Raw genomic sequence first — 24,625 nt, forward strand, 5'->3', positions numbered from 1 at the left:
CATGGCCATGGCCTGGAGTTTTTGCCCATCAGGAGATGAAATGACATACACCATTGGAGAAGCGTTTTTATTAGAAAAAGTTTAGGGTCAAATTTTGAAAAGATAATGAATGGAATGGAGGTAATGGAGGAGAAGACAAGATGAGAGTCTAGAGAAAAAATGGAAGTGACATGGGAAAACTACAGTAACCCGGTGAGGTCCTGCGGGAAGGTAAATATATGACGTCAGAACAAAGGTTATTCAGGAATCTGGGGACATCGTTAGGCGGGGAATTCAAATACAAAATTTTTGCAAGCGGCTGGGACTGTAGTTGGATTTAATTAGATAAACGGAACGGAAGGAACACAATAAAAAACGTTTAATTATTATAAGTGGTCTCTGGCCAAACTGCAATAATCAAGGTTCCATTCACTTGTTTGCATACTGTAGCAGTCACACCATCCGCACGTTTTACATCGATTCCAAATGGCAAGGTTCTCCTGTATCCAAATGGGCTGGAAATAAGGAATTATGATAAACTACTGATACAGTAAACTATTACCTGGTGTAGTCTCGCCTATCCTCCACAAGAACAGGATTAGGAAGTAAACCATCGCGTACATGTAAGATATCCAGAGAACCAGTTGCGGCGCTAAATAGCTTCAATCGGGGGCACCCTCCAGATAGCCAGTGCCTGAGAAAGTTAATCAAATCAGTGTTAGTGAGAGTAGATGATCTCAGAACAATATCGATTCCATCCATTGTCAGCAGATTGTCAAGTGTCACCCATTTTCCATCACTGATTTCCAAGCAATCGATTTTTGGGAACTTTCCCGTGAACCGAAAGTTTTTAGGAGGCTTTAGATGTATGCCTAATCGAGAGATCGGACGGCAGTCTTTCAGAATATATGTCATCTCTTCTTCTGATGCTGCGGTAGTACTGGAGTCCGCAAAACTAACGTTTCTTAATGGTGTCTTTTGTCTACTGTTCACCCATTCAATCATATGGAGAGATTGCTTCGAAGCCCAGATTTCTGATACATCAATATTGAATAGATTGGTAACATAGTCAGTAATAACTTTTAATCCATTTACTGTATTATCCCAGTATGAAATAATATATCCATGCAAATGGTCCACTTCGACTCGTACATGTTGTCCACCCATTTTCACCAATTCCATGTTTTCATAATTGATATTGTCTACAAACTTATGTGCACGCAACACCTGGTTTCTTTTCAGAACTATACCAAAGGTATAATTTGTAAATGAAAGAAATGATGCATTTTTATCGGATCCCCCAATAAGCAGCCGCCCGTCAAATGACACTTTTCGATGAGTTTTAATAACGGAATTACTTTTCTGAGAGCAAAAGGAGAGCGATACTCTGAAATAAAACATAAAAATTTGAAATTATAATAAGAAGAAACTCACAATGAATCAGGATCCATAAAATCGATAATTCTGCGCAAAGGGACGTATGGGACACGGAGGAGAGGGAAGTGAGGTGGGGGTACCGGGACATGGGGTATGTCAGGAGAAGTTTTCTTGAGCAATGATTTGATCGTTTGGAACAAGACGGATATAATCCAAAAAAGCAAGAGAGAGAAGAGAAACGTCATTCTGGGAGAGAAGACGTGGGGAGACTGACTTGGAAGGAATGGATGAGTAGGCAAGAGAGGTGAGTGTGAGTGACGTAGTAAGACAGCTGGACTACTGTAGTTTTCCCATATCACTCACAATCTGCTTTTCTGGAAAACCTACGTAGTCCAGCTGTCCATATGGGGAGACGGGAGAGAAGATAATGGATGGGTCCAGATGTTTACCTACGTCATTCAAAGATGCAAAACACTAGATTTGTTTGGTTGATTCGCGGTCAAATCCCTTTATTACCGTAGTCATTGATGACCAACGCGCATGGAAAACCTACAGTAGCCCCAGCTGTTTTCCCATGTCACTCTCTCTCACTTTCTCTAAACTCTTTTATCTCTCGTCTTCTCATCTAATTTCTACTAAAAAACCTTTGTTCTGACGTCACATATTTACCTTCCCGCAGGACCTCACCGGGATACTGTAGTTTTCCTATGTTACTTCCATATGTTCTCTAGACGCTCGTCCGCTCATCCACTCCCTCCATTCCATTCCATTCATTACTCCCCACATTTTCTATCGGAGGATGACGTCTTCCCTGCCTCTTCTCTGTATTCCTTATCTCCCGTTAAAGAAGATTATTGATTTTATGGAACCCAGTTCATTGTGAGTTTTTCATTCATTAGATTGTGTCTTATTTTGAATTTTAAGAGTCTCCATGGCTCTATGCTCCCAGAAATGTCAATCAGTTATCAAAACTCATAGAAGGAAGTCAATCGATGGACACTTACATGTCTCGGGTTTCGAACATTTTCTTTTATCTTTCGACAAATTTTGTGATTACCAAATTGTGATGGTTGCATCAGGTTTACAGAAAATGACCAACAGAACACGTTTTGTTGATATGAATGGACAAAACGTGGCATTGACTGTAAACGAGGAGAAGGGATATCTGGTGACCCATTGGGAGGATGAAGTGAATGGAGTGAAGATACTCACTGATTATGTTACCCAGCTCTTCAATATTGATGTATTGGGAATCACATTCAATCGTAAAAACATTTGAATGATTGATTGGGTGAATAGTAGACAGCAGTCACATGTCAGAAGTGTCAATTGTGAAGACTGGAAAGACACTTTAACTGAAGACGAGCTGTTGCATATACTGAGAGATTGTCCCGCCTCGCTAGAAACTGTCATCTATCCATCACCCCCTCCCAACTTCCAGTTTCGAGAAAATTTCAGACAAATTGATTATTTGTCCATTAGTGACGGGTCATGGGTGACAATTGACAATTTGCTAACAATGGATGGACGGGAGATAATGATGTTTAAATCTTCCTTGACTAGTATTAATATAAATACATTTTTAAAGCATTAACTAGCAGGAGGAAGTCCACGATTGAAACTGTTTTCTGCTAAAACCATAAATTTCGATCTTGATGCATTGTTTGCCGACATAAATGTGGTTCTTGTAGAAGACTCGCGACAGTTTACCAGGTAGCATTCTTATTAAAACTAATCCTGTAATCAGATCCTATTTTCAGCCCATTTCAAATCAAATATCGCTTCAACTTTGGATATGACCTACGAAGGGAGGATGGTGGGACTGCTACAGTATTCTATCGGCCGGACGGGGAAATAATAATTGCTGTTTGGCCAGAGATGATATGTTATCAATAAATAAATCCACCCGAAAATTATTTGTTCTAACAACAAAAAAGAAAAGATTTCATTTACGAGTTGAAAACATTTTTAAATTTCGTCATGGAAAATTCGCTACTCAAAAGAGAACTCCTTTTAGAAACTGTTTGAGAATTTGCTAAAAATTGGTTCATAGGTAGTTTCGACCATTCTGAATACGATGGCAACAAAAAAATTGGTATCATTTTTATACGATTCTGGCAATGATTACAAAAAGGTTTGCTAAAACGCAAGTGGAGCAAGAAACCGCAAGCGGCGCTAATAAAATTCAATTTTAAGAAATTTGTGTTTTGAATGATTAAACATGAAAAATATGCAAATATACAGCATAAAACGTTAAAAAATCGTTTAAAGTACGGGTTTATCTTGAAATTCAATGATGCTCGTTTAGACATTTTCATTTGAGAAGGAGGAATTTCATCTGCGCCGTTTGCAGTTTGAGCTTCGCTCACAATCCCCTACAAAACTCCCTCGTCGGAACTTTATTTTTTCATAGTATAATTTTCTGCAATTGTCAATAATTCCATCTCGATGATTACGTTTCTACACAAAATATATAAATTCTTCGAAATAATTTCTACAGCAGTCTCTTCTTATCTAACAAATTCCAGGCTTTTGACTGGATGGTCGAAAAACTTTGGATGCCTTACCAATTCATTTCTCAAAATTTTGTGGTTTCTGGATCGGGTCGAATCGAAATACCGACATTCAAAAGTCCGATACCACCGGGTATTGAGGAAGGATGTTTATTTGCAGTAACTGTTCAAAACCACAGTAATGATAATTTCCAAGTCAAACTAAATTGCTCAAAATGTTTGCAGCACTCGACAATTCATTTGTATCAATGAACTATACAATTGAGAGTACTGATGGATCTGATGTTTTCAAATTTCCCAGTGAGGATGCCTTACCTCTTTTCGGAACTGCGGAAACAAGTGAAATTAAGATGAACGGATCCCTCTTGTACAAATGGACAATTGACTATTATTACAAAACAGATGAACCACAAATCATTCAATGCAGAATGTATGGCCAACGGTGAGTTTTCTCAAAACTTTTAGTATTGCATAAATCTAATATTTCAGTTATCAATACTTCTTTCCATTGCCATGATCAGTTTATTTTTTTACCGTTCTTATATTAGCTCGGCACAGTTCTTACAACTGCGCTCCACCGAAATAGCGTTGAAAAATGTCTATTTTTCTCTGCGTTTCTCAATTTTGCCCACAGTTTTCTTAGGTTTCGGTAGAGCGCGGTTGTAAGAAGCGTGCCGTCCTAATACATGGTTTTCTTAAAGGAAAGTGTAACATCAAGATGAAATTAATAACAACTGCAAAAAGACATAGTAACTAGCACAGAAATGTACAAAACATGAAATCAAAAGTTTGGGCCACGGATGAAAACGAATGGGAGTGAAGGGATGTTGTACAGGGTGCGCCATAAATAGTGATATACGCAAAAAACGTTATAACTCTTTTCAAAAACATCAAAACATCTTTTCCTTTCGGCAAAAAATTATTCATTCGCTACAGAAAAGATATTCAATGATGATTTTTAATCCGTCTTGCTTTCTCCTGAATTACAGCTCTCAATCTCTCCGAGTAGCTACGACCTAGGCACGGAGGTAGTTGGCGACTTCAGCGTCTCAGTACTTATACAGAAACTAATTCAGAGAATTCGAACCAAACTTTTTTTGTTAAGAAACTCTCTGGGTCTGATATTCCTACTTTGAAAATTTGATAAAATCGCATTTTGGCGAGACAGGCACCCATTTCGACAGCCAGGTGAACTCCGGAAAATTGTCTCTGAATGACTGTTAGGTAGCTTTGGAGCGGTGGACCTGCGCTTCGACTTTCTGGAATGTCCAGAAACGATTTTCAAGGTGAAAACTGGCCTAGCAATAAATTCCAACCTTGAAATAGGGTTTCGGATTAACTTTGGTTCCTGGATGGACCAAAATGTAAAAAGTGTAGCTAATCGGGAAGCTTCCGACTAAAACCAGGACAGAAGGTGGATCTCAAGCCTCATCAAAAAATTTTCTGTTCTAACAAAATGTACATAAGTGTTTTGCTACATTCGTTTTGTTTTTAATGTTCTGCACGGTTTTTATGGCCAGTTACTTTCATGAGTAAACACAGGGATCAAATTAGTGATTTTGTGCGTGCCAAGGAAGAGCTCATGAGCTATCAACGTTCATAAAATTCTGAGTTTTCTAACTAGGATGGTGATTTTTTAAGAATACAATGAGGAAATATTCAGCTTTAATTTTATATTTCATTAAACTGTTTTGGTTGGAATTTCAGAGTCATAGACTACTTTTGTCACGCTCCGGTCCAAATTAAACCTGATCCTCTATTTGCCGGAATATGTCCAGGACGGAGCCGGAACAAATACTGTAAATATATTTTTCAAGAAGGTCTTTAATATGACAATACATTCCATATGTTTTATTTTTCTAAAGACCTGCATTTGCGGCGCTCTCACCTACTTGAAACTCACAAAAAATCATTTCACACACACTGATACAGTCGATGGTAGAGCTAGCTGTAGAAAAAATGCTGCCACCATCGTAAAAATGAAAACTATAATTTGTTACTTCAAAAACTAGAAAACCAGATAAAAACTGATAACAAAAAATATATTTGGATGCGCCTGGAGTTCTGTGGCTGAACCAGGGATGACCCAAACATTCATATCACTATTTATGGCGCACCCTGTAGATTAGTGAAGATGTATTTTGTCCACGAAAGATAATACTAGACATTTTGGGACATTGTTATCCGGAACTGTAGTTGAGCATGGTTATATAATCAAAGCAAAAGAAACAAACAAGATTTTTTTATTTTAATTATTATTATCACTGACTTCTGGCCAAACTGCAATGACGAAAGTTAAAGGTGGTTGATAGTGTACTGTAGCCGTCACACCATCTGAACGTTGGATGTCATATCCATCTGACAATATCGATGTGTATCCAAATGGGCTGAAATTTTGAAGTTGTTAGAATAGAAACGTATCGAATGTTCACCTGGTGTAGTTACGACTGTTTTCCACATAAACGGCATTATGCAGTAAACCAGCAAATACTTGCAAAATGTTTACAGAATGAATGGCAGCGTAAAAATATTTTAATCGAGGACACCCTCCAGACAGCCAATGCTTCAGAAAAAGATTTAAATCACTATCAGATAGATCAGAGAATCCCAGAACAATATCGATCCCATCCATTGTCAATAGGTTATCGATTGTCACCCATAGTCCATGCTCGATATCTAAACAATCTATTCTTCGGAAGTTTCCCGAGAAACGGAAATTGGGTGGAGCACCTGAGCGAATGCTTATTTGAGATGAACACTGACAATCCTTCAAGAGGTATATCATTTCATCTTCCGATGCTATAATCCTCAATGCAGTGACACTTTCCAATGGTTTCTTTTGTCTTCTGCTCATTCGTTCAATCATACTGATTGCATCTTTAAATACACGGACTTCTGATACATCAATATTGAATAGATTGGTCACATAATTAGTGGTCTCTATCAATCCGTCCGTTGTATTATGCCAGTATGAGATAAGATTTCCATCCGAACAGTGCACTTGAACTGGAACGTCCTGCCCGTTCATTTTAACATAATTGATTCTCTCAGAATTGTGAAAAAACGAAAAATCGCGGACATCCAACACACAATCGCGATTTCGAAATGCACGGAATGATAAATTGCTTTCATATACCTCAGAAACACAGAGGCGTCCATAGAATGGTGCTCTTCGTTGAGTTTTTATGACAGAGTGACTTTTCTGGGAGCAAAAAGACAGCGATACTCTGAAATGTAACAAAAAGATTTGAAGACATAAAAAGAAAAAACTCACAATGCATCCGGATTCATAAAATCAATAATTCTGCGCAAAGGGACGTATGGGGCACGGAGGAGAGGGAAGGGAGGTGAGGGTACCGGGATGTTAGGGATGAACAATGATTTGATTGTTTGGTAGAAAACGGAAATAATCCAACAAAGCAAGAGAGAAAAGAAAAACGTCATTCTAGGAGGGAAGAAGTGGGCAAACTGAATCGGAGGGAATGGATGAGTAGGCGAGAGATGAGAATGAGAGTGACGTGGGAGGACATCTGGCCTACTGTAGTTTTCCCATGTCACTCATGTTTCCCACAGTCTCATCTCTCGTCTTCCCATCCTAACCAATCAGTGTTCAAATTATTGATTTTCTAAAGGGTCCATGTAGATTTTTAGAAAAATCGATCACCATTGGCAAGCGTCGATGGATGATGATTGATGATCTACCCAAAAAATCACTCTTGTCATTTATGGCTTCAAAGATATCATCTTTATTTGGTGAAGTTCATGATATAATTTCGTTTTTCAAAAAAAAAATCACAATGCGATATAAATAGAAAAAAGTTCGAGTGGTTGACACTGTAGTTAAGTGATAAACAAAATGGAAGAAAAAAAGACCGTTTAATTATCATTAATAGTGGTCTCTGGCCAAACTGCAATGACCAACTTTCCAGTCTGCTGATGGCATACAGTAGCAGTCACACCATCCGCACGTCGTATATCGAATCCAGATGTCAAGGTTATGTTGTATCCAAATGGGCTGAAATAGGGAACTATGAGAAACCACTAATATATCAAACTTTGTATTACCTGGTGTAGTTACGACAATCCTCCACAAAAACGGCATTATGCAGTAAACCATCAAGTACCTGTAAGATATCCAGAGAACCAATTCTAGCGCAGAATAGTTTCAATCGAGGACACCCTCCAAATAGCCAGTGCTTTAGAAAAACATTCAAATTAGTACTAGTCAGAGTAGATGATTTCAGAATAATATCAATTCCATCCATTGTTAATAGGTTATCGATTGTCACCCATTGTCCATGCAAGATATCTAGGGAATCGATTCTTCGGAAATTTCCCAATATGCGGAAATTGGGTGGAGCCTTTGAGAGAATGCTTATTTCAGATAAAGTTGTGCAGCCCCTCATGAGGTATTTAATTTTATTTTCTGCTGGGCAAGCAATCCAGGCAACCACTTTTTTCAATGGTGTCTTTTGTCTACTGTTCACCCATTCAATCATTTTGATTGCATCTTTAAATACACAGACTTCTGATACATCAATATTGAAAAGGTCGGTCACATAATCAGTGATCTCTTTCAATCCGTCCGTTGTATTAAACCAGCGTGAAACTAGATATCCATCCAAAGGGTGCACGTGAACTGGAACGTCCTGCCCGTTCATTTTAACATAATTACTTCTCTCAGAACTTGAAAAATACGAACAATCGCGGACACTCAACACACAATTGTTATTTCCAAATGTACGGAATGATAAATTGCTGTCCAATTCCGAAACACAGAGACGTCCCGCAAATGGTGCTCTTCGTTGTGTTTTTATGACAGAATGACTTTTTTGAGAGCAGAAGGAAAGGGACACTCTGAAATAGAAAATCAAGATTTGAAAACGAAAAAAGAGGAAACTTACAATGCTTTCGGCTCCATAAAATCAATAATTCTCCTTAACGGGACGTATGGGATATGGAGAAGAGGGAAGGGGGGCGTGGGTACCGAAACGTCGTGTTGACGGGTTGAGACAGTTTGAGGCAGAGGAAAATGAGGTGTGGGTAATGGTATGTTGGGGATGAGAAAAGACTCTATTGCTTGGAAGAAGACGGAAATAATCCAAGAAAGCAAGAGAGCGAAGAGAAACGTCATTCCGGGAGAGAAGACGAGGGGAGACTGAATTGGAATGAATGGATGAGTATGCAAGATAGGAGAGTGTGAGTGACGTGGGAGAGGACAGCTGGACTACTGTAACTTTCCCATGTCACTCACATTCTGTTTGTTTCCCACAGTCTCATATCTCCTCTTCCTATCCTTGAACGAATAGCTAATTGTTAAAATTATTTATGTTCTACTGATCTTCCCAAAACACTTTTCTAATGGGTAGTGTTCCAAATGAGTATTTTAGAAAATCGATCGCAAAACCATCGGCAATTGTAGATGAATGACAATGAATGAATGAATGAATGAATGACAGTTTAACCAAAAACCACTTTCGTCGTTTCTGGTTTCAGACAAATCCTCTTTATTCGGTGAAATCCGTGATCACTTCTTGTTTAAACAAATTATAAGACGGTAGACATTGAAAAAAGTTCTATGGCTTGCACTGAAGATAAGCATAGTTAGATAAACAAAACGGGAGGATCAAATTAAAGAGCGTTTAATTATGATTATGAGTGGTCTCTGGCCAAACTGCAATAACCAATGTTCCATTTTCCTGTTCGCACACTGTTGCAGTCACACCATCCGCACGTTGGATGTCATATCCAAATGACAAGATTCTGCCATATCCAAATGTGCTGGAAATAAGGAATCATGAAAAACTACTATACATTGAAGTATACTACCTGGTGTAGTCTCCACGATCTTGCACAAGAACTGCATTATTCAGTAAACCAGCGAGTACTTGAAAGATATCCACAGATCCTGTTCTAGCGCAGAATAGTTTCAATCGGGGACACCCCCCAGACAGCCAATGCCTGAGGAAAACATTCATATCACTATTAGTGAGACAGGCTTTTTCCAGATGAATATCAATTCCATCCATGATCAATAGGTTATCGATTGTTACCCAATTGGAATTACTGATGTCTAAGCAATCGATTCTACGGAAGTTATTCGAGAAGCGGAAATTGGGGAGAGCTTCTGAGTATATGCATATTTGAGATGAACACGGGCAATCCCTCAGAATATAATTCATTTCATCTTCAGATGGAATGGCACTCCAGTCTACGTAAACCACTTTTTCCAATGGAGCCTTTTGTCTACTGTTCACATGTTCAATCAGTTTGAATGAATCTTTACATACACGGACTTCTGATACATCAATATTGAATAAATCGGTCACATAGTCAGTGATAGCCTTCAATCCATACAGTTTATCCTCCCAATATGTTATCAAATATTCGACTAGACGGTGCATTTTGACTCGTACTTTTTGTCCACCCAATTTCACATATTCCTCTTTTTCAAAACTTGAGATATATGCAGAGTTACCTGTACTCAACAGACAATTACAATTTGTAAGTGAAAGGAATGGTGCGGTTATATTGGATCCCCCGACATGCAGATGTTCGCCACATGACGCTTTCCGTAGAGTTTTAATGACAGAGTGACTTTTCTGAGAGCAGAAAGAGAGCGACACTCTGAAATAAAACAAATTCGGTTCGAAAAAATGAAATTTAGAAACTCACAATGCATCGGGCTCCATAAAATCGATAATTCTGGCTAACGGGAGGTTAGGTACATGGAGGAGAGGGAACGGGGACGTCATCCTTCGACAGAAGATATGGGAAGACTGAGTAGGAGAGAATGGTGGGTCCAGGTATTTTTCCACGTCATTCACACTCTCCCCTCCCGCCTACTCATACATTCTCTCCTATTCATTACTCCCATATCTTCTGTTGAAGGATGACGTCTCCCTTCCCTCTCCTCCATGTACCATATGTCCCTCTAGGCAAAATTATCGATTTTATGGAGCCGAAAGCTTTGTAAGTTTCTTCTTTCCCTGTTTTCAAAGATATTCTTCTCCTTTTCAGAGTATCTCTCTCCTTTTGCTCTCAAAAAAGTCACTCTGTCATTAAAACTCAACGAAAAGCGCCATTTGACGGGCATCTGCTTGTTGGGGAATCAGATAAAAATGCATCATTTCTTTCATTTACAAATTTTTCTTTTGGTATGGTTCCAAAAAGCAATCAGGTGTTGAGGGCACTTAAGTTTGAAGACAATATCAATTATGAAGGCATGGAATCTGTGAAAATGGGTGGACAACATGTACGAGTCGAAATGGATCATTCGGATGGATATATTATTACATACTGGGAGAATACAACGGATGGATCAAAAGTTATTACTGACTATGTTACCAATCTATTCAATATTGATGTATCAGATATCTGGGCTTCGAAGCAATCCTTCCATATTATTCAACATGTGATCAGTAGACAAAAAACACCATTGAGATACGTTAGTTACTCGGACTCCAGTGCCATATCATCAGAAAAAGAGATGTTCTATATTCTGAAATACTGTCGCCCTATGTTTCAATTAAGCATGCACCTAAAACCTCCTCCAAACTTTCGGTTCACGGAAAAGTTTCCAAAAATCGATTGCTTAGATATCAATGATGGTAATAGTTCGGTACATTAGTAGTTTCTTATGATTCCTTATTTCCAGCCCATTTGGATACAGAAGAATCTTGTCATCTGGATTCGATATACGACGTGCGGATGGTGTGACAGCTACTGTATGCCATCAGCAGACTGGAAAGTTGGTTATTGCTGTTTGGCCAGAGGCGACTCATAATTATAATTAAACTATCTTTCTATTGTTTTTTATTCGTTTTTTTTATCCAACTATAGAATTCTCTCTGTCTTTTGTGTGTTATCATTAAATGAATCTATCTACGAAACTTTATTAATGTTTGTTCAAAAAAAGAACGGTCTCATTTGACCGCAAAGAATATTGACTGACTATTAGAATACTGGCAGTGGGAGGAAGTCGTGATAACTGAAATATTAGATTTATGCAACTGTTAAAGTTTTTGGGAAAACTCACTAATGGCTGTACATTCTTAATTGAATGATTTGTGGTGCATCAGTGTCATAATGATAGTCAATTGTCCATTTGTATGAGAGGGATCCGTTCAAAGTTGAGAAATCTGCTTGCTCAGTTCCATAAAGAGGTAAGGAGTAGCCACCCGGGAATGTATAAACAAAAGATCCATCAGTACTCTCAATTGTATAATTCATTGATACAAATGAATTGTCAAGTGCTGCAAACACTGTGATCTAGTTTAACTTGGAAATGATTCTTACTGTGGTTTTGAATAGTTGTTGCAAAAAAACATGGGCTTGCGTAACCCGTTGGTATCGGAGTTGTGAATGCCGATACTTCGATTCGTCCCGATTCAGAAACTACAAAGTTTTGAGCAATGATTTGGTAAGGGGTCTGAAGTATTGCGGTCATCCACTCAAACGCCTGTAAAGTGATAACCTCCAATTGATTTTTATATATCTTCTGTGTAAAAACTTAATCATTGAGATGGAATTATTATTAATTGCAAAAAGAAATGATCACTCGCATAGAAACGTTAAGAACATGAGATCAAAGAAACGTCTATGATTTGTTTCCACATGAATAATTTTCACAGTGAACTTATTCATTCAATTTCCACTTGAACTCACATATCGAAGATCACTGCCGGTGGCGAACAGACTATATCCATTGGTTTGATATGACATTTCGTATAATGTTGCAGAATTGGAACCGCCCGATGGGATACTGTCGACAGCAATATACACAATCACATGATTTGCTCGAAGTTGGGTGATTATGTCAGATACATCAGACTCATCTGGATACCGTTTTACTGCAATGAAAACGTGGGCTCCGCATAATGAAACCTTCCGATTATTGAGAAACTTCTGGAATGTTTTTTTTTGAATAAGAGTTGAGATAAAAGAGTACAAACCTTTAAAACAGTGTACAAATTGCTTCCAGTTGTTTTGTTTCCATATCCAAGTGATGGATCAGGTAAATGGGAATTTAGAGAATCACTCAAACTTCTGAATAAAAATCAGTCTTATATATAAAACGCGTGGGGGGGGGGGGGGGGGGGGGGGGTTTGTCCGCATCTCATCTATGTCATTTCCAACAATGAAAATTGTCATAAAATAAGTTTTCACCTGAACTCGAGTAGCCGAAGGCCGAATCCCAAGCTGGTGTCTAATAAATCAGCAAAAACAGAAACCAAACATACTCAGAGTCCGTGTGATACTCAATATCTTCTTCCTGTTTCGTATCAAATCGAACATTTGCCATTGTTGCATATTTATTAGCATAACCGATCACACTAGAGGCACCATACCCATATGTATCAGCGTCGATATCAGTAGAATACGCGTACAAAACAGTGATGTCTGTGGAAGGAAGACATTGGGCCGGTGGAACTGAAATATTCTCATTTTGTTTGGAAAACTCTTTTATTTATGAATCTGAAATAAAATAATTATTTAATTTTGTTTTTCCCCGCTTCTGATTTGTGTCCCTATATTGAATATTAGTTTGGAAGGGAGAGGGAGTGATAGAATAGAATATTAATGACTGGAAAGGGTCTTTGAGAGTAACACTTTCTTCTTATCAGTGAAGAGTCTTAACGACTTTTCTTCCCGACTCGTATGACGTTTAAGCAGGAGGAGCAATACTCGACGTTTGATGTCTTGAACATTTTCCTTTTTCTCTTGTTATCAGTAAATATCGACTTTTCCCGAAAGGGAGAGGAGCAAACAAACATTAAGTAACATAGTTTTCTTCATCACTTCTTTGTCACAAACATTTTACAATTCCATCGCAAGAAATTTCATAGCAGTCGCAGAAAACTACAAAATGGTTTGAAATATTATGAATATTATCAAGAATTGGTTACAAAATGACTGAAGTCATAATTGTATTATTTCAGTTTCCGACCCTTCAGACAATTCTAATACTACCTACTGTGGTAACCACTCGATAACAGTAAGGACGAAAAGAGGAAAATTTGAAACAATACACACAAATCGATCTTTGATTTTATGGCTTAGAAACTGAGACGTTCTATGCCACAAAACTTAAATTGCGTATCGAAAACAACATTCTGGAAACTTAAATCTGGCTGTAGTTTTGTAGTTCTGTGGGATAGTCCCGTAAGTAGCGAGTTTTCAAAAACAACATTGAAAATGTTTTCTAATCGTAAATTAATTCATTTAATAATGACACACGATCTCTGGCCAAACAGCAATTATTATTTCCCCGTCCGGCCGATAGAATACTGTAGCAGTCACACCATCCTCCCGTCGTAGGTCATATCCAAAACTGAAGCGATATTTGATTTGAAATGGGCTGAAAATAGGATTTGATTGCAAGATCAATTTTATGAATTCTACCTGGTATACTGTCGGAAGTTTTCTACAAGAACCACATTTATGTCGTCAAACAACGCATCAAGATCGAAATTTACGGTTTTAACACAAAACAGTATTAATCGTGGACTTCCTCCGGCTAGCCAATGCTTTAAAAATGTATTTATATTAATACTAGTCAAGGAAGAATTGAGCGGGAAATTCAAATGTAGCATTTTTGAGGAAATTCAAATTTTCGGCAACTGATGGGATTAGGAAGTTCAAGTTTTTTGAATAATATACAAATGGTCTTAGTTTAAAAAAGTGATAAGCTATTCACATTTTCCTTGCCCGGTTGATTTATAACGCCAAGTCAGATCCTTGGACACACCGACCGATTTAGGGATAGAAAAATGGAGAATTGAGAATTTATAACATTTATGATATTGTCCCGTTTTGGATAATCAGTACACAACTTCATTCATAGCAGGAATTTCACAAAACCACATCAAACGCATTATTTCAATGAGAGTTAATACGGCCAAACAACAAAAGTCGAGTATCCCTCAGTCTGGTGGAATATTGTCGCAGTTAAGTACAGTTAGATACACAAAATGATAGTTTTAAAGGTTTCATTGTAATTATGAGTAGTCTCTGGCTGAACTGCAATAAAGAAGATTCCATTTTCATGTTTGCACACTGTAGCTGTCAACCCATCCGCACGTTGTATATCGATTCCAAATGACAAAGCTATTCTGTATCCGAATGGACTGAAATAAGGAATCATGAGAAGCTAATAATACATCAAACTATATTACCTGGTGTAGTCTCGCCTATCCTCCACAAGAATGGGATTAGGAGGTAAACCATCGAGTACATGTAAGATATTCACGGAACCAGTTTTGGCGCTAAATAGCTTCAATCGGGGGCACCCTCAAGACAGCCAGTGCCTGAGGAAGACATTCAAATCACTATTAGTGAGACTGGCATTCTCTAGATGAATATCGATTCCATCCATGCTCAACAGATCATCGATTGTTACCCATTTGGAATTACTGATTTCTAAGCAATCGATTTTTGGGAACTTTTCCGCGAACCGAAAGTTCTGAGGCGGCTTTAGATGTATGCTTAATCGAGAGATCGGACGGCAGTCTTTCAGAATATAAATCATCTCTTCTTCTGATGTTGCGGTAGCACTCGAGTAAAGAACGTTTTTCAACGGTGTCTTTTGTCTTCTGTTCACCCATTCAATTATATGGAGAGATTGCTTCGAAGCCCAGATTTCTGATACATCAATATTGAATAGATTGGTCACATAGTCAGTGATAACTTTCAATCTATTCACTGCATTATCCCAATATGAAATAATATATCCATTCAAATGTTCCATTTTTATTCGTACATGTTCTCCACCTATTTTCACCGATTCCATGCCTTCATAATTGATATTTTCTACAAGCTTACGTGCAATCAACACATAATTGCTTTTTAGAAAAGACAGCGACACTCTGAAATAAAACAAAGTCGTTTCAAAAAAATGAAATGAAGAAACTCACAATGTTTTCGGCTCCATAAAATCGATAATTCTGGCTAAAGGGACATAGGGGACGTGGAAGAGAGGGAAGGGAGACGTCATCCTTCCACTGAAGACAAGGGGAGACTGAATAGGAGAGAATGGATGAGTAGGCAAGAGAGGTGAGTGTGAGTGACGTGGTAAGACAGCTGGACTACTGTAGTTTTCCCATGTCACTCATATTCTGTTTGGTTTCTGGAAAACCTACAGAAGTCCAGCTGTCCATATGGGGAGACGAAATAGGAGAGAATTGGTCCATCTGTCCTCCCCCGTCACTCACACTCTCCTCTCTCGCCATCTCATCCATTTATTCCAATTCAGTCTCCCGTCGTCTTCTCTTCCAGAATGACGTCTTTTTCCCCTCTTTTTCGTTTTCTTTCTTGGATAATCTCCGTCTTGTTCCAAACATTCAAGTCTTTTCTCGTCCTCAACGGACTGCTACCGCCACCTCACTTTCCTCTCCTCCGTGTCCCATACGTCCCTTTACGCAGAATTCTCAATTTTATGGATCCTGATGCATTGTGAGTTTCTTGTAATTATAATTTCGAATCTCAATTTTTTATTCAGAGTATCTCTTTCTTTTTGCTCCCGAAAAACTCACTCTGTCATAAAAACTCAACGAAGAGCACCATTCGATGGACGCCTATGCGTTTCTGAATACCCCAGAAATGTATCTTTCCGTACATTTCAAAATCACACTCGCGCCTTGAGTGTATGTAACTCCTCATTCATTACAAGTAAGGAAAGAGAAGATATGGAATACGTAAGAATGAACTGGATGTATAGAAGAGTTCCAGTGCATAATTCAAATGGAAATCTTGTTTGGTACTGGTATGATACAAAGGAGGGATTGGAAACTATCACTGATTATGTGACCGATCTATTCAATATTGATGTATCAGAAGTCTGTGTGTTTAGAGATGCAATTAAAATGATTAAATGGGTGAACTGGAGACAAAAGACACCATTGAAAAAAGTCGTTTACATGGACTGGGATGTCATTCCATCGCAAGAAATGATTTATCTTCTGAAGAAGTGCACAACTTTATCTGAAATAAGCATTCACTCAGAGGCTCCACCCAATTTCCGTTTCTCGGGAAAATTCCGAAGAATTGATTACTTAGATATCTGGTACGGACCATGGGTGACAATCAATAACCTATTGACCATGGATGGAATTGTTATTCATTTGGAGAAGTCTTCTCTCACTAACACTGATTTGAATGTCTTCCTCAGGCACTGGCTGTCTGGAGGGTGTCCTCGATTGAAACTGTTCAGCGCCACTACTGATTCCGTAGATATCTTACAAGTACTTGATGGTTTACTTCATAATGCCGTTTTTGTGGAGGATCGCCGTGATTACAACTGGTAACAATTTGATACGTTTCTACTATGACAACTTCTAACTTTCAGCCCCTACGGTCACCGCTGGATTTTGTGGGATGGATATGACATCCGACGTGCGGATGGTGTGACTGCTACAGTACACTATCAGCCACTGAGCACCTTAGTCATTGCAGTTTGGCCAGAGACTACTCATAATTATACTTAAACGTTCTTCTTTGTTATTCATGTTCCTTTATTTCGTGTTCCTTCTGATCCCTTTATATAATTGTACTTTGCTACAGTTCCGGTCGCAATGTCCAAAGACCTCTACTTTTGTCTATGGTAATCAAAACTTTTGTAATGATTGTTTGATCTTATAAAACGCATTCTCTGTAAGACTCGAGCATGGTCACTGTAGGTAGGGGCGTAGGGCGGCTAAGTTAGCTACAGTTTTGAAACTTTCAAAAAACGTATATGAGGACATGTGCAACACATATGCACAATATTGGGTCGCAGCTCCGGGTTACTGTAGTACGGTAGGTGCTCATAGGTCAAAAAATGAACTTTTTGAGAATTGATCGGAAAAAGCTGAAATTTTCAGCATATATTAAATACAAATAGAGTAGTCATTTCACAAAGTTTCAAAATTTAAAAAATATTTTTTACCGAGTTATGATCTAAAAACACATAATTTTGACCGATTTTTTGAGAAAATCCATAATTAGGATCCTTAATCGAAATTTCCCCATTCCAAAACTATTATTTTAATGTTTATTATCATTTTTCCTATCGATCAAAAAAAAATCATCAAAATCAAACTTTGGTAAGGGGTCGAAATTTAATCTAGAAAAAACCAAAAAAAAAATTTTTTTGAAAATTTTAAATTTTTCTTTTAGAAATGCATACTCCGTGTTATTTCCAACTTTTTTTGTATTAACACTTAATACACTACTCTTCACCATCACATAGAAATTTCAAATTTAGTGCGAAACTTTGATCCTGTGGTATGTGATTCCCAGGTGTCGCGTAGGAGCGGCCAATGAAAATTATTGTTTTTTTTTCGCTTTGGGTGGGGGTTATTTATTAATTATTCTTTATAATAAACAAAACAATGTGTTTGTTCAGACACAGACTGAAGCGAAAATTTTACAATCTATTCAGATTCGAATAATCCCCATTATTTATTTATTACGTAACTTTTTTATTCAATGAGATGTCAGAATATATTCACTTAAATGGTACATTATTTTTTTACAAAAGTTAAGAATTGAAAATTTCTTTTTTTTCTTTTTCGATTTCTTCAATAAGATGATAGAAATCCTGATTTTCTTCACTGATTTCATCGTAAATTTCTTCTGAGTCGTCGTATTCTTTCTGATTGAGCTCTTCCAAAACTAGATCCACTAATTCTTCTGTTGTTTCTCTCCGTGAGCGTTTTTTTGATTCCTCTCCAGTAGAAGTTGTTTTCGGTTTTCGAGTAGCAGACGCTCTGTTCTGAGGAGTACGAATAGAAGAAGGAATGGTAGGAGGAACTTGAGTTCCAGTGCTTTGGTTGCCCTGTGACGTTTTCTTTTCTTTCTTCTTCTTTTCTTCTAGTTCTCTTGCCTTCCTACCAAATGTTTGATAAAGATTTGAAATTTGCTTGTAATTGAGCCAAGTGTCCGGTGCAAATTGCAATGACCCATCTTTCTTTTGTTCACGGAGTTCTTTCGCTATAAGTTTGGGATAAATCTTCAGTTTTTTCTTGGAAGAGTCTTCAAACTTTTTCATAACAAACTGAACCACATCCTTGTTATATTTCTTGTAAACCTTCTTGCTAGGAATTGCGCATCCTTTCTGATTAGAAAATGGTAGAACTCCAGCGGGAAGTGTTGTCAGCGCATCTTTCAAAGTATTCGGAGTTGAGTGTTCTCTCAGACCTTCAATATTTTCAGCATATCGTTCCATAGCAAAGTCTAATAATGTCTCTTTCTCTGGAACTAGCTGGTGTTTACCTAGTGCCAGATGGCGCTCTAGATTTCCATATTTTGTAAACACGGCTGTACACCCTTCTTCTGGGCACTCAAAAACGGCTGACTCCATTGGTTTGGGAGTATGTTCTCCTTGATCAACATCAGCGTCATTGAAAGGAATAATCTCATCAGCAGCGGTTTGGACTTCGATATCTTCTTCAGAACATTTTTTCGAACATTTTGATGATTTCCAAAAGGTTTCATGGTCCGATATCCCGTATCCTCCAGATGTTTCAATCGTCATTGTTCCTTTCACGGCAACAAATTTCCTGCTGTCATGTTTAGTTCCGTCTCCAATAAGTCCAAATTTTCTTGAAATCATCTCGGAGTTACTATTGTTGAATTGAAAATCGTACATGTTCTGAATTCCTTTGATCTCAATGTTCTCATTTTTCACTGTTGAAAAGTCGATAGAGCACAAATACGACGACATTGCTTTAGGAAATCGGCCCTCGGTTAGAGCCAAAAACAATTGATCTGGAGTCTCTGCATTCTTCCCTGAACCCAGCCACGTTCTCAGTTTTGTTTTGTATTCAGCCGCGGCTCTATCCGCGGCGCCTGCAAAACACAACACTGTCGCATTGTTATTCTCATTAAGTTATTCTACCTTTCCCCCCTTGAGCCTCGCTGAATGTGAAGCTGAGTATCTCAACTCCCACTTTCTTTGAAATCGCAGGAAGAGAAGTGAGTGTTCGTGTCGAATGATAACAACCTTTAGAAAAATGTTTATTAGACATTGTTTTCGGGAACTCACCGGCGTTATCACTCCTTAAATGAACACGAAGTATACCGACATGCTTGAGCTCTTGCAACACATGTTTGAGGATGAGTAGCACCGTCGTTGAATCCTGTAGAAAAATCACGAGAGTGACTACACATTCAAATAGTCTTACTTGAATTTCATGCTTTGTTATGTGAACAAAGTTGTGCTGCCGCAAATTTCCATCCTTGTCAATGTTAAGAGCATTAGTTACATGAACACTTATTCCACTTTTCCCAAAGTAATCAGATTGAGGTTCAACAGCTTGTTTTGGTATAACTTTTTGGGACCAATCTAGTGTTAAAAATGCATCGTTGCTCTGCAGGCTATCAATGATTTGCTGACGGATGTGGTTGGCGTGCTTATTTCTGACCTAAATACAAGAACAACATTAAAATTTTTCTTACTTCCACGTACCTGATGTTTCTTCAGCTCAATAACATTTTTCTCAGCTGTTTTAACATCATCCAGAAAAACTGTCAGTTCCGTTTCAGATTTTACGTTTTTTTTCATCTGATGACCACAAAGTTTTTAATTTTGCTGATTTGAGTAGGTTTGACACAGTATTAATCAAGTCATCAAATACATCTCGTATTGCTTGACATCGTTCACACATATCTTTGTCATGGTCATGCGAATTTTTTCCATTGAGACAGGCTGAAGCATGGTTTTTCTCAATAGGATCGGAGAGAGCAAACTTTATGCAATGGTCTGATATCTGAAATTAATCTTGATAGATCAAAATGTAGTTTTTGTTTACCTTTGACTCGAATTTCAAATGAAGTTTGAAGTCCGTTTGCAAGTATACTTTTGAATCGTGAAGACGTTTATGGAAATTTTTTACGGTTGGCCCGTCTATGTATCCAGCGGCTTTCATTTTTTCCAAAATTTCTGACAGGTTTTCGAAAGACTGAAAATGAAATGTAATGATTCTGCTTTTTAAATGTTCTTACGTCTAGAGCATCACTTATAAAATAGTCCACGCACTCCAATGCTTCCCTTGTTGTTGCCTTGCATTTGTCCAAAATTTTGAAGAGAGTGCTCCGACTCATCAACTCTTCTTTCTCGCCTTTTTCCGTCTTCATTTTTATATACATTTCCACAATCTATTCACTAAACTTTTTTTGGTTTTTAAATGCTCTCTCACCTCTATAGCCCTGACATTGCGAAGCGAATTTGAAATGTCCAGTTTAGTGCCATCAGACTTTGTGAGGGTTCTTCTCCCATATGGTAGGTCAGATCGAACCAGTGGGCTGTAAAACACTAGTCAGGATCAGATAGATTTCAATAATTTACCTTGTGATGAAATCAATAAAAGAAACAACATCTTCTTTCACAAACTTTTGTCGCAATGGAGACGTATACGGAGTTCTGTTGAGAAGAAAACTGTACCTACGCGATTTTGTGTATTCATAGCGTGTTAGCTCGGGAAAGTATTTTAGAACGGTCGAATAGGGCAGCGTAGAAGTGACTAAGGAGAGAATACTTCTTTTTTCCTTTCGAGTTGTCAACTTGGAATGCTCGAGAACAATACTTCCCATCAATTCCTCAAACAATTCGGATCTGACTGTCGTCCACTGGTTGCCTTCCAGGTCGAGCAACAATGTTTTTAATTCTTTAGAGTTCCCAGGAGCCAATAGTTCTAATGCTTCGGAAACAAGTTTGTTCATTGCAGATGCCTTTATCATCTTGGATCTTCGACTTAGTTGAGAAAACGGTTTTCGGCTTACGATTCTTTCGATCCCCAAAGATTTTGCCCATTCGAAAAATTTTGTATCACATACACCGTCGTTGTGTTCTGGATTTTCCGCTGGCGATTGAGAATTTGTGTCATAATTCTCATCAACGTCCATGACTTGATCACTTGTACATGATTGGGAATCGGTGCTGTATTTTTCGACAGCAGATCGCAAACGCTTAGAAACCGGTGCATCCATTGAAATAGAACTTTCGAACAAACTTATGCATTGCGCTACTGACACAAAATCTTTATGGAATTTGCAGAGAGCTGAAAACAAATTCATGTATAATAATAGATAAATATTAAAACTCACGTGTTCCAATATGTACATGAGAATGATGATCATGCAAAAGTCTTTGAGCTTCATCACGAGTCAGAACATCGGAGCCAACTTTAGGAATAGTTAGTGTTGAATGAGGGTTAACATCGGAAGGCATCCCACACTTGAATTGAACTTTTTCCGAAACATGCTCTTTTCGAATATGTTTGGGGTTTTGAGTGGTTGCCCACTCAGTAACTAGCTCTTTCAAATGTTGATCGCACACCATTCGATTACCAACTTCTTCATTGACTTCAGGGTTGTTGTAATCATGATACTCTGCCGCTCCCCGAGCAGCCAATAGATCCATCTCATTTTGGGCGCCGAACATTTTTCCTTTGAAAGTGTCCAGAAGAGAAGACCATCTGAATAAAATATGCGGATATTTGAAATGTAGGGAAAAAAACTTACTTTACTAAATTTCCTCCACAATTTGTGCTCACTTTTGTAAACGAGTTCCTTTCCTTTTGTTCCAATTCAGATTTTCTTACTTTCGAAAAATAACAGCTAGACGATGTAGATTCATCTGGGACATTAATAGATGAGGAAGATTGGGAAATATCCGGGGTAGTAGAACCTTGTTGATTCAAATTCTCTTCAGGTTGTTCAGTTTTCATTTTTTTTGATGGAATAACGTCATCCGGAGGTAAACTAGAGACCAATCCAATAGAAAAGAGCAACAAGAAAAAATTCATGACGCAGTCCAGAATAAAATGTGTACACTTTTTCCGCGGTTGTATACTGCAAGGCGTTGAGGCTTCCTTGTATCGCGTGACCAGAGGAAAATGAGAAAAACAAAATAAAAGCTCCTCTCTTCTTCCCTTCTTCTCTTCTCCCCATGGGACTCCGAGTGTAGCGAGAATGAGCAGAAACCACCGCTTGAAATCGAAACAAAGTAAAGCCGACAAAAAATTGAGCAAGAAAACAAAAAATAAACAAGAATTCGCAATAAATATAAAGGAAAAGGTTCTTAACCACAATGGCATTAAAAATAACTGGGAGTTTTTATAATCTGAATAGATTGTGAATAGTTCGCTTGAGTCTGTGTCTGAACAAACATATTGTTTTGTTTATTATAAAAAATAATTGATCAATAACCCCACCAAAGACGAAATAAATCATTAATTTTCATTGGCCGCTCTTACGCGACACCTGGAAACCAGATACCGCGCAATCAAAGTTTTGCACTAAACTCAATATTTCTAAGTGATGATGAAGAGAAAAACATTAAGTAATAATACAAAAAATGCTGGAAATAACACGGAGTATGCATTTCTAAAATAAAATTTCAAAAATTTCAAAAAAATTTTTTTTTAGTTTTTTCTAGTTTAAATTTGAACCCTTCAGCCGAGGTTTTTTTAAATGAATTTTTTTTTAATCGATAGGAAAAATAATAACAAATGTAAAAAAAATAATTTTGGAATACGGAAATTTTGTTTAAGGATACCAATTTTGGATTTTTTCAAAAAATCGGTCAGAAAAGTGTGTTTTTTGGTCATAACTCGGTTAAATTTTTTTAAATAATTTTGAAACTTCGTGAAATGAATACTCTATTCCTATCCAACAAACGCTAAAAATTTCAGCTTTTCCCGATCAATTCTCAAAAAGTTCATTTTTTGACCTATGAGCACCTACCGTACTACAGTAACCCGGAGCTGCGACCCAATATTGTGTATATGTGTTGCACATGTCCTCATATACGTTCTTTGAAAGTTTCAAAGCTGTGGCTAACTTAGCCGCCCTACGCCCCTACCTACAGTGACCTTGATCGAGTCTTACAGAGAATGCGTTATAGCATAAACTTGTCATCTGGATATGACATTCGACGTGCGGATGGTGTGACTGCTACAGTATGCGAACAGGAAAATGGAACTTTGGTTATTGCAGTTTGGCCAGAGACCACTCATAATAATTAAACGCTCCTTATCCTGTTTCTATTGTTTTTTTTTTAAACTGGTTTTTAAACTATCATTTTGTGTATCTAACTATACTCTACTGCTACAGTATTCCACCAGACTGAGGGATACTTGACTGTTGTTGTTTGGCCGTAATGACACAAATAATGCATTTTATATGGTTTTGATGAATTCTAGCTATGAATGAAGTGGTATACCGATTATTTAAAACGGAATGATATCATAAATGTTATAAGTCCTCAATTCTTAATTATGCTGCCGACAGATTCCCAAATCGACTCGTTTGTCCAATAGAACGGTTGAAATCTGAATTGATGCGATAAATAAACCAAACAAGGAAGGTGTGATTCGCTTATGTCTTTTTTAGACTAAGATCAGTTGTGTATTTTTCAAAAATCTTGATTATCATAATTCCACCAAATTTCGAAAATTGGAGTACCCCGCCTCACTTTGCTCCAGATCCCTTTGTTCTGACGTCAGATATTTACTTTTCCGCAGGACCTCACCGGGTTACTGTAGTTTTCCCATGTCACTTCCACACTTTCTCTAAACTCTCTCGTCTTCTTATCCATTCCCTCCACTCTATTTATTACTCTTCCACGTCTTCTTTTTGTGGGATGGATATGATGTACTACGTGCGGACGGCGCGACTTAAGCAATTGCATGGTCTTGGGGTTCCCTTGTTAAACTTTTTCATTTTCTCTTGTTATCCGTGAATATCGACTATTACCGAATTGCCAGGGAAGGAAG

General features: G+C 37.9%; 8 protein-coding genes across 8 annotated transcripts; 3 read left to right on the top strand and 5 right to left on the bottom strand.

The window, feature by feature from the left end:
• Positions 1–358: 358 nt before the first annotated feature.
• Positions 359–1,161, bottom strand: GCK72_015610 (uncharacterized protein; the record flags this gene model as incomplete). Its single annotated transcript, XM_003092928.2, has 2 exons — positions 359–494; positions 542–1,161. The coding sequence occupies 2 exons, from the start codon at positions 1,159–1,161 to the stop codon at positions 359–361; spliced, it is 756 nt and encodes a 251-aa protein (XP_003092976.2).
• Positions 1,162–2,155: 994 nt separating this feature from the next.
• On the top strand, positions 2,156–4,386 carry GCK72_015611 (uncharacterized protein; the record flags this gene model as incomplete). The annotated part of the gene is made up of 6 exons (XM_053731007.1): positions 2,156–2,235; positions 2,281–2,621; positions 3,117–3,172; positions 3,885–4,047; positions 4,095–4,311; positions 4,359–4,386. The coding sequence occupies 6 exons, from the start codon at positions 2,156–2,158 to the stop codon at positions 4,384–4,386; spliced, it is 885 nt and encodes a 294-aa protein (XP_053585779.1).
• Positions 4,387–6,117: 1,731 nt separating this feature from the next.
• Positions 6,118–6,897, bottom strand: GCK72_015612 (uncharacterized protein; the record flags this gene model as incomplete). Its single annotated transcript, XM_053731008.1, has 2 exons — positions 6,118–6,256; positions 6,302–6,897. 2 exons carry the CDS (start codon positions 6,895–6,897, stop codon positions 6,118–6,120), a joined length of 735 nt encoding a protein of 244 aa, XP_053585780.1.
• Positions 6,898–7,745: 848 nt separating this feature from the next.
• GCK72_015613 (uncharacterized protein) lies at positions 7,746–8,530 on the bottom strand (the record flags this gene model as incomplete). The annotated part of the gene is made up of 2 exons (XM_053731009.1): positions 7,746–7,884; positions 7,935–8,530. The coding sequence occupies 2 exons, from the start codon at positions 8,528–8,530 to the stop codon at positions 7,746–7,748; spliced, it is 735 nt and encodes a 244-aa protein (XP_053585781.1).
• A 981-nt stretch (positions 8,531–9,511) lies between these two features.
• GCK72_015614 (uncharacterized protein) lies at positions 9,512–10,624 on the bottom strand (the record flags this gene model as incomplete). Its single annotated transcript, XM_053731010.1, has 3 exons — positions 9,512–9,650; positions 9,699–10,496; positions 10,545–10,624. The coding sequence occupies 3 exons, from the start codon at positions 10,622–10,624 to the stop codon at positions 9,512–9,514; spliced, it is 1,017 nt and encodes a 338-aa protein (XP_053585782.1).
• Positions 10,625–11,028: 404 nt separating this feature from the next.
• GCK72_015615 (uncharacterized protein) lies at positions 11,029–11,655 on the top strand (the record flags this gene model as incomplete). The annotated part of the gene is made up of 2 exons (XM_053731011.1): positions 11,029–11,316; positions 11,527–11,655. 2 exons carry the CDS (start codon positions 11,029–11,031, stop codon positions 11,653–11,655), a joined length of 417 nt encoding a protein of 138 aa, XP_053585783.1.
• Positions 11,656–11,825: 170 nt separating this feature from the next.
• On the bottom strand, positions 11,826–15,864 carry GCK72_015616 (uncharacterized protein; the record flags this gene model as incomplete). Its single annotated transcript, XM_053731012.1, has 8 exons — positions 11,826–11,859; positions 11,908–12,124; positions 12,168–12,330; positions 12,537–12,776; positions 12,824–12,917; positions 13,112–13,301; positions 15,201–15,736; positions 15,785–15,864. The coding sequence occupies 8 exons, from the start codon at positions 15,862–15,864 to the stop codon at positions 11,826–11,828; spliced, it is 1,554 nt and encodes a 517-aa protein (XP_053585784.1).
• Positions 15,865–16,305: 441 nt separating this feature from the next.
• Positions 16,306–17,353, top strand: GCK72_015617 (uncharacterized protein; the record flags this gene model as incomplete). The annotated part of the gene is made up of 3 exons (XM_003092937.2): positions 16,306–16,322; positions 16,369–17,169; positions 17,215–17,353. The coding sequence occupies 3 exons, from the start codon at positions 16,306–16,308 to the stop codon at positions 17,351–17,353; spliced, it is 957 nt and encodes a 318-aa protein (XP_003092985.2).
• Between the last annotated feature and the right edge of the window lie 7,272 nt (positions 17,354–24,625).

The sequence above is a fragment of the Caenorhabditis remanei genome, chromosome IV (genome assembly GCF_010183535.1).
Source record: "Caenorhabditis remanei strain PX506 chromosome IV, whole genome shotgun sequence".
Classification (NCBI taxonomy): domain Eukaryota; kingdom Metazoa; phylum Nematoda; class Chromadorea; order Rhabditida; family Rhabditidae; genus Caenorhabditis; species Caenorhabditis remanei.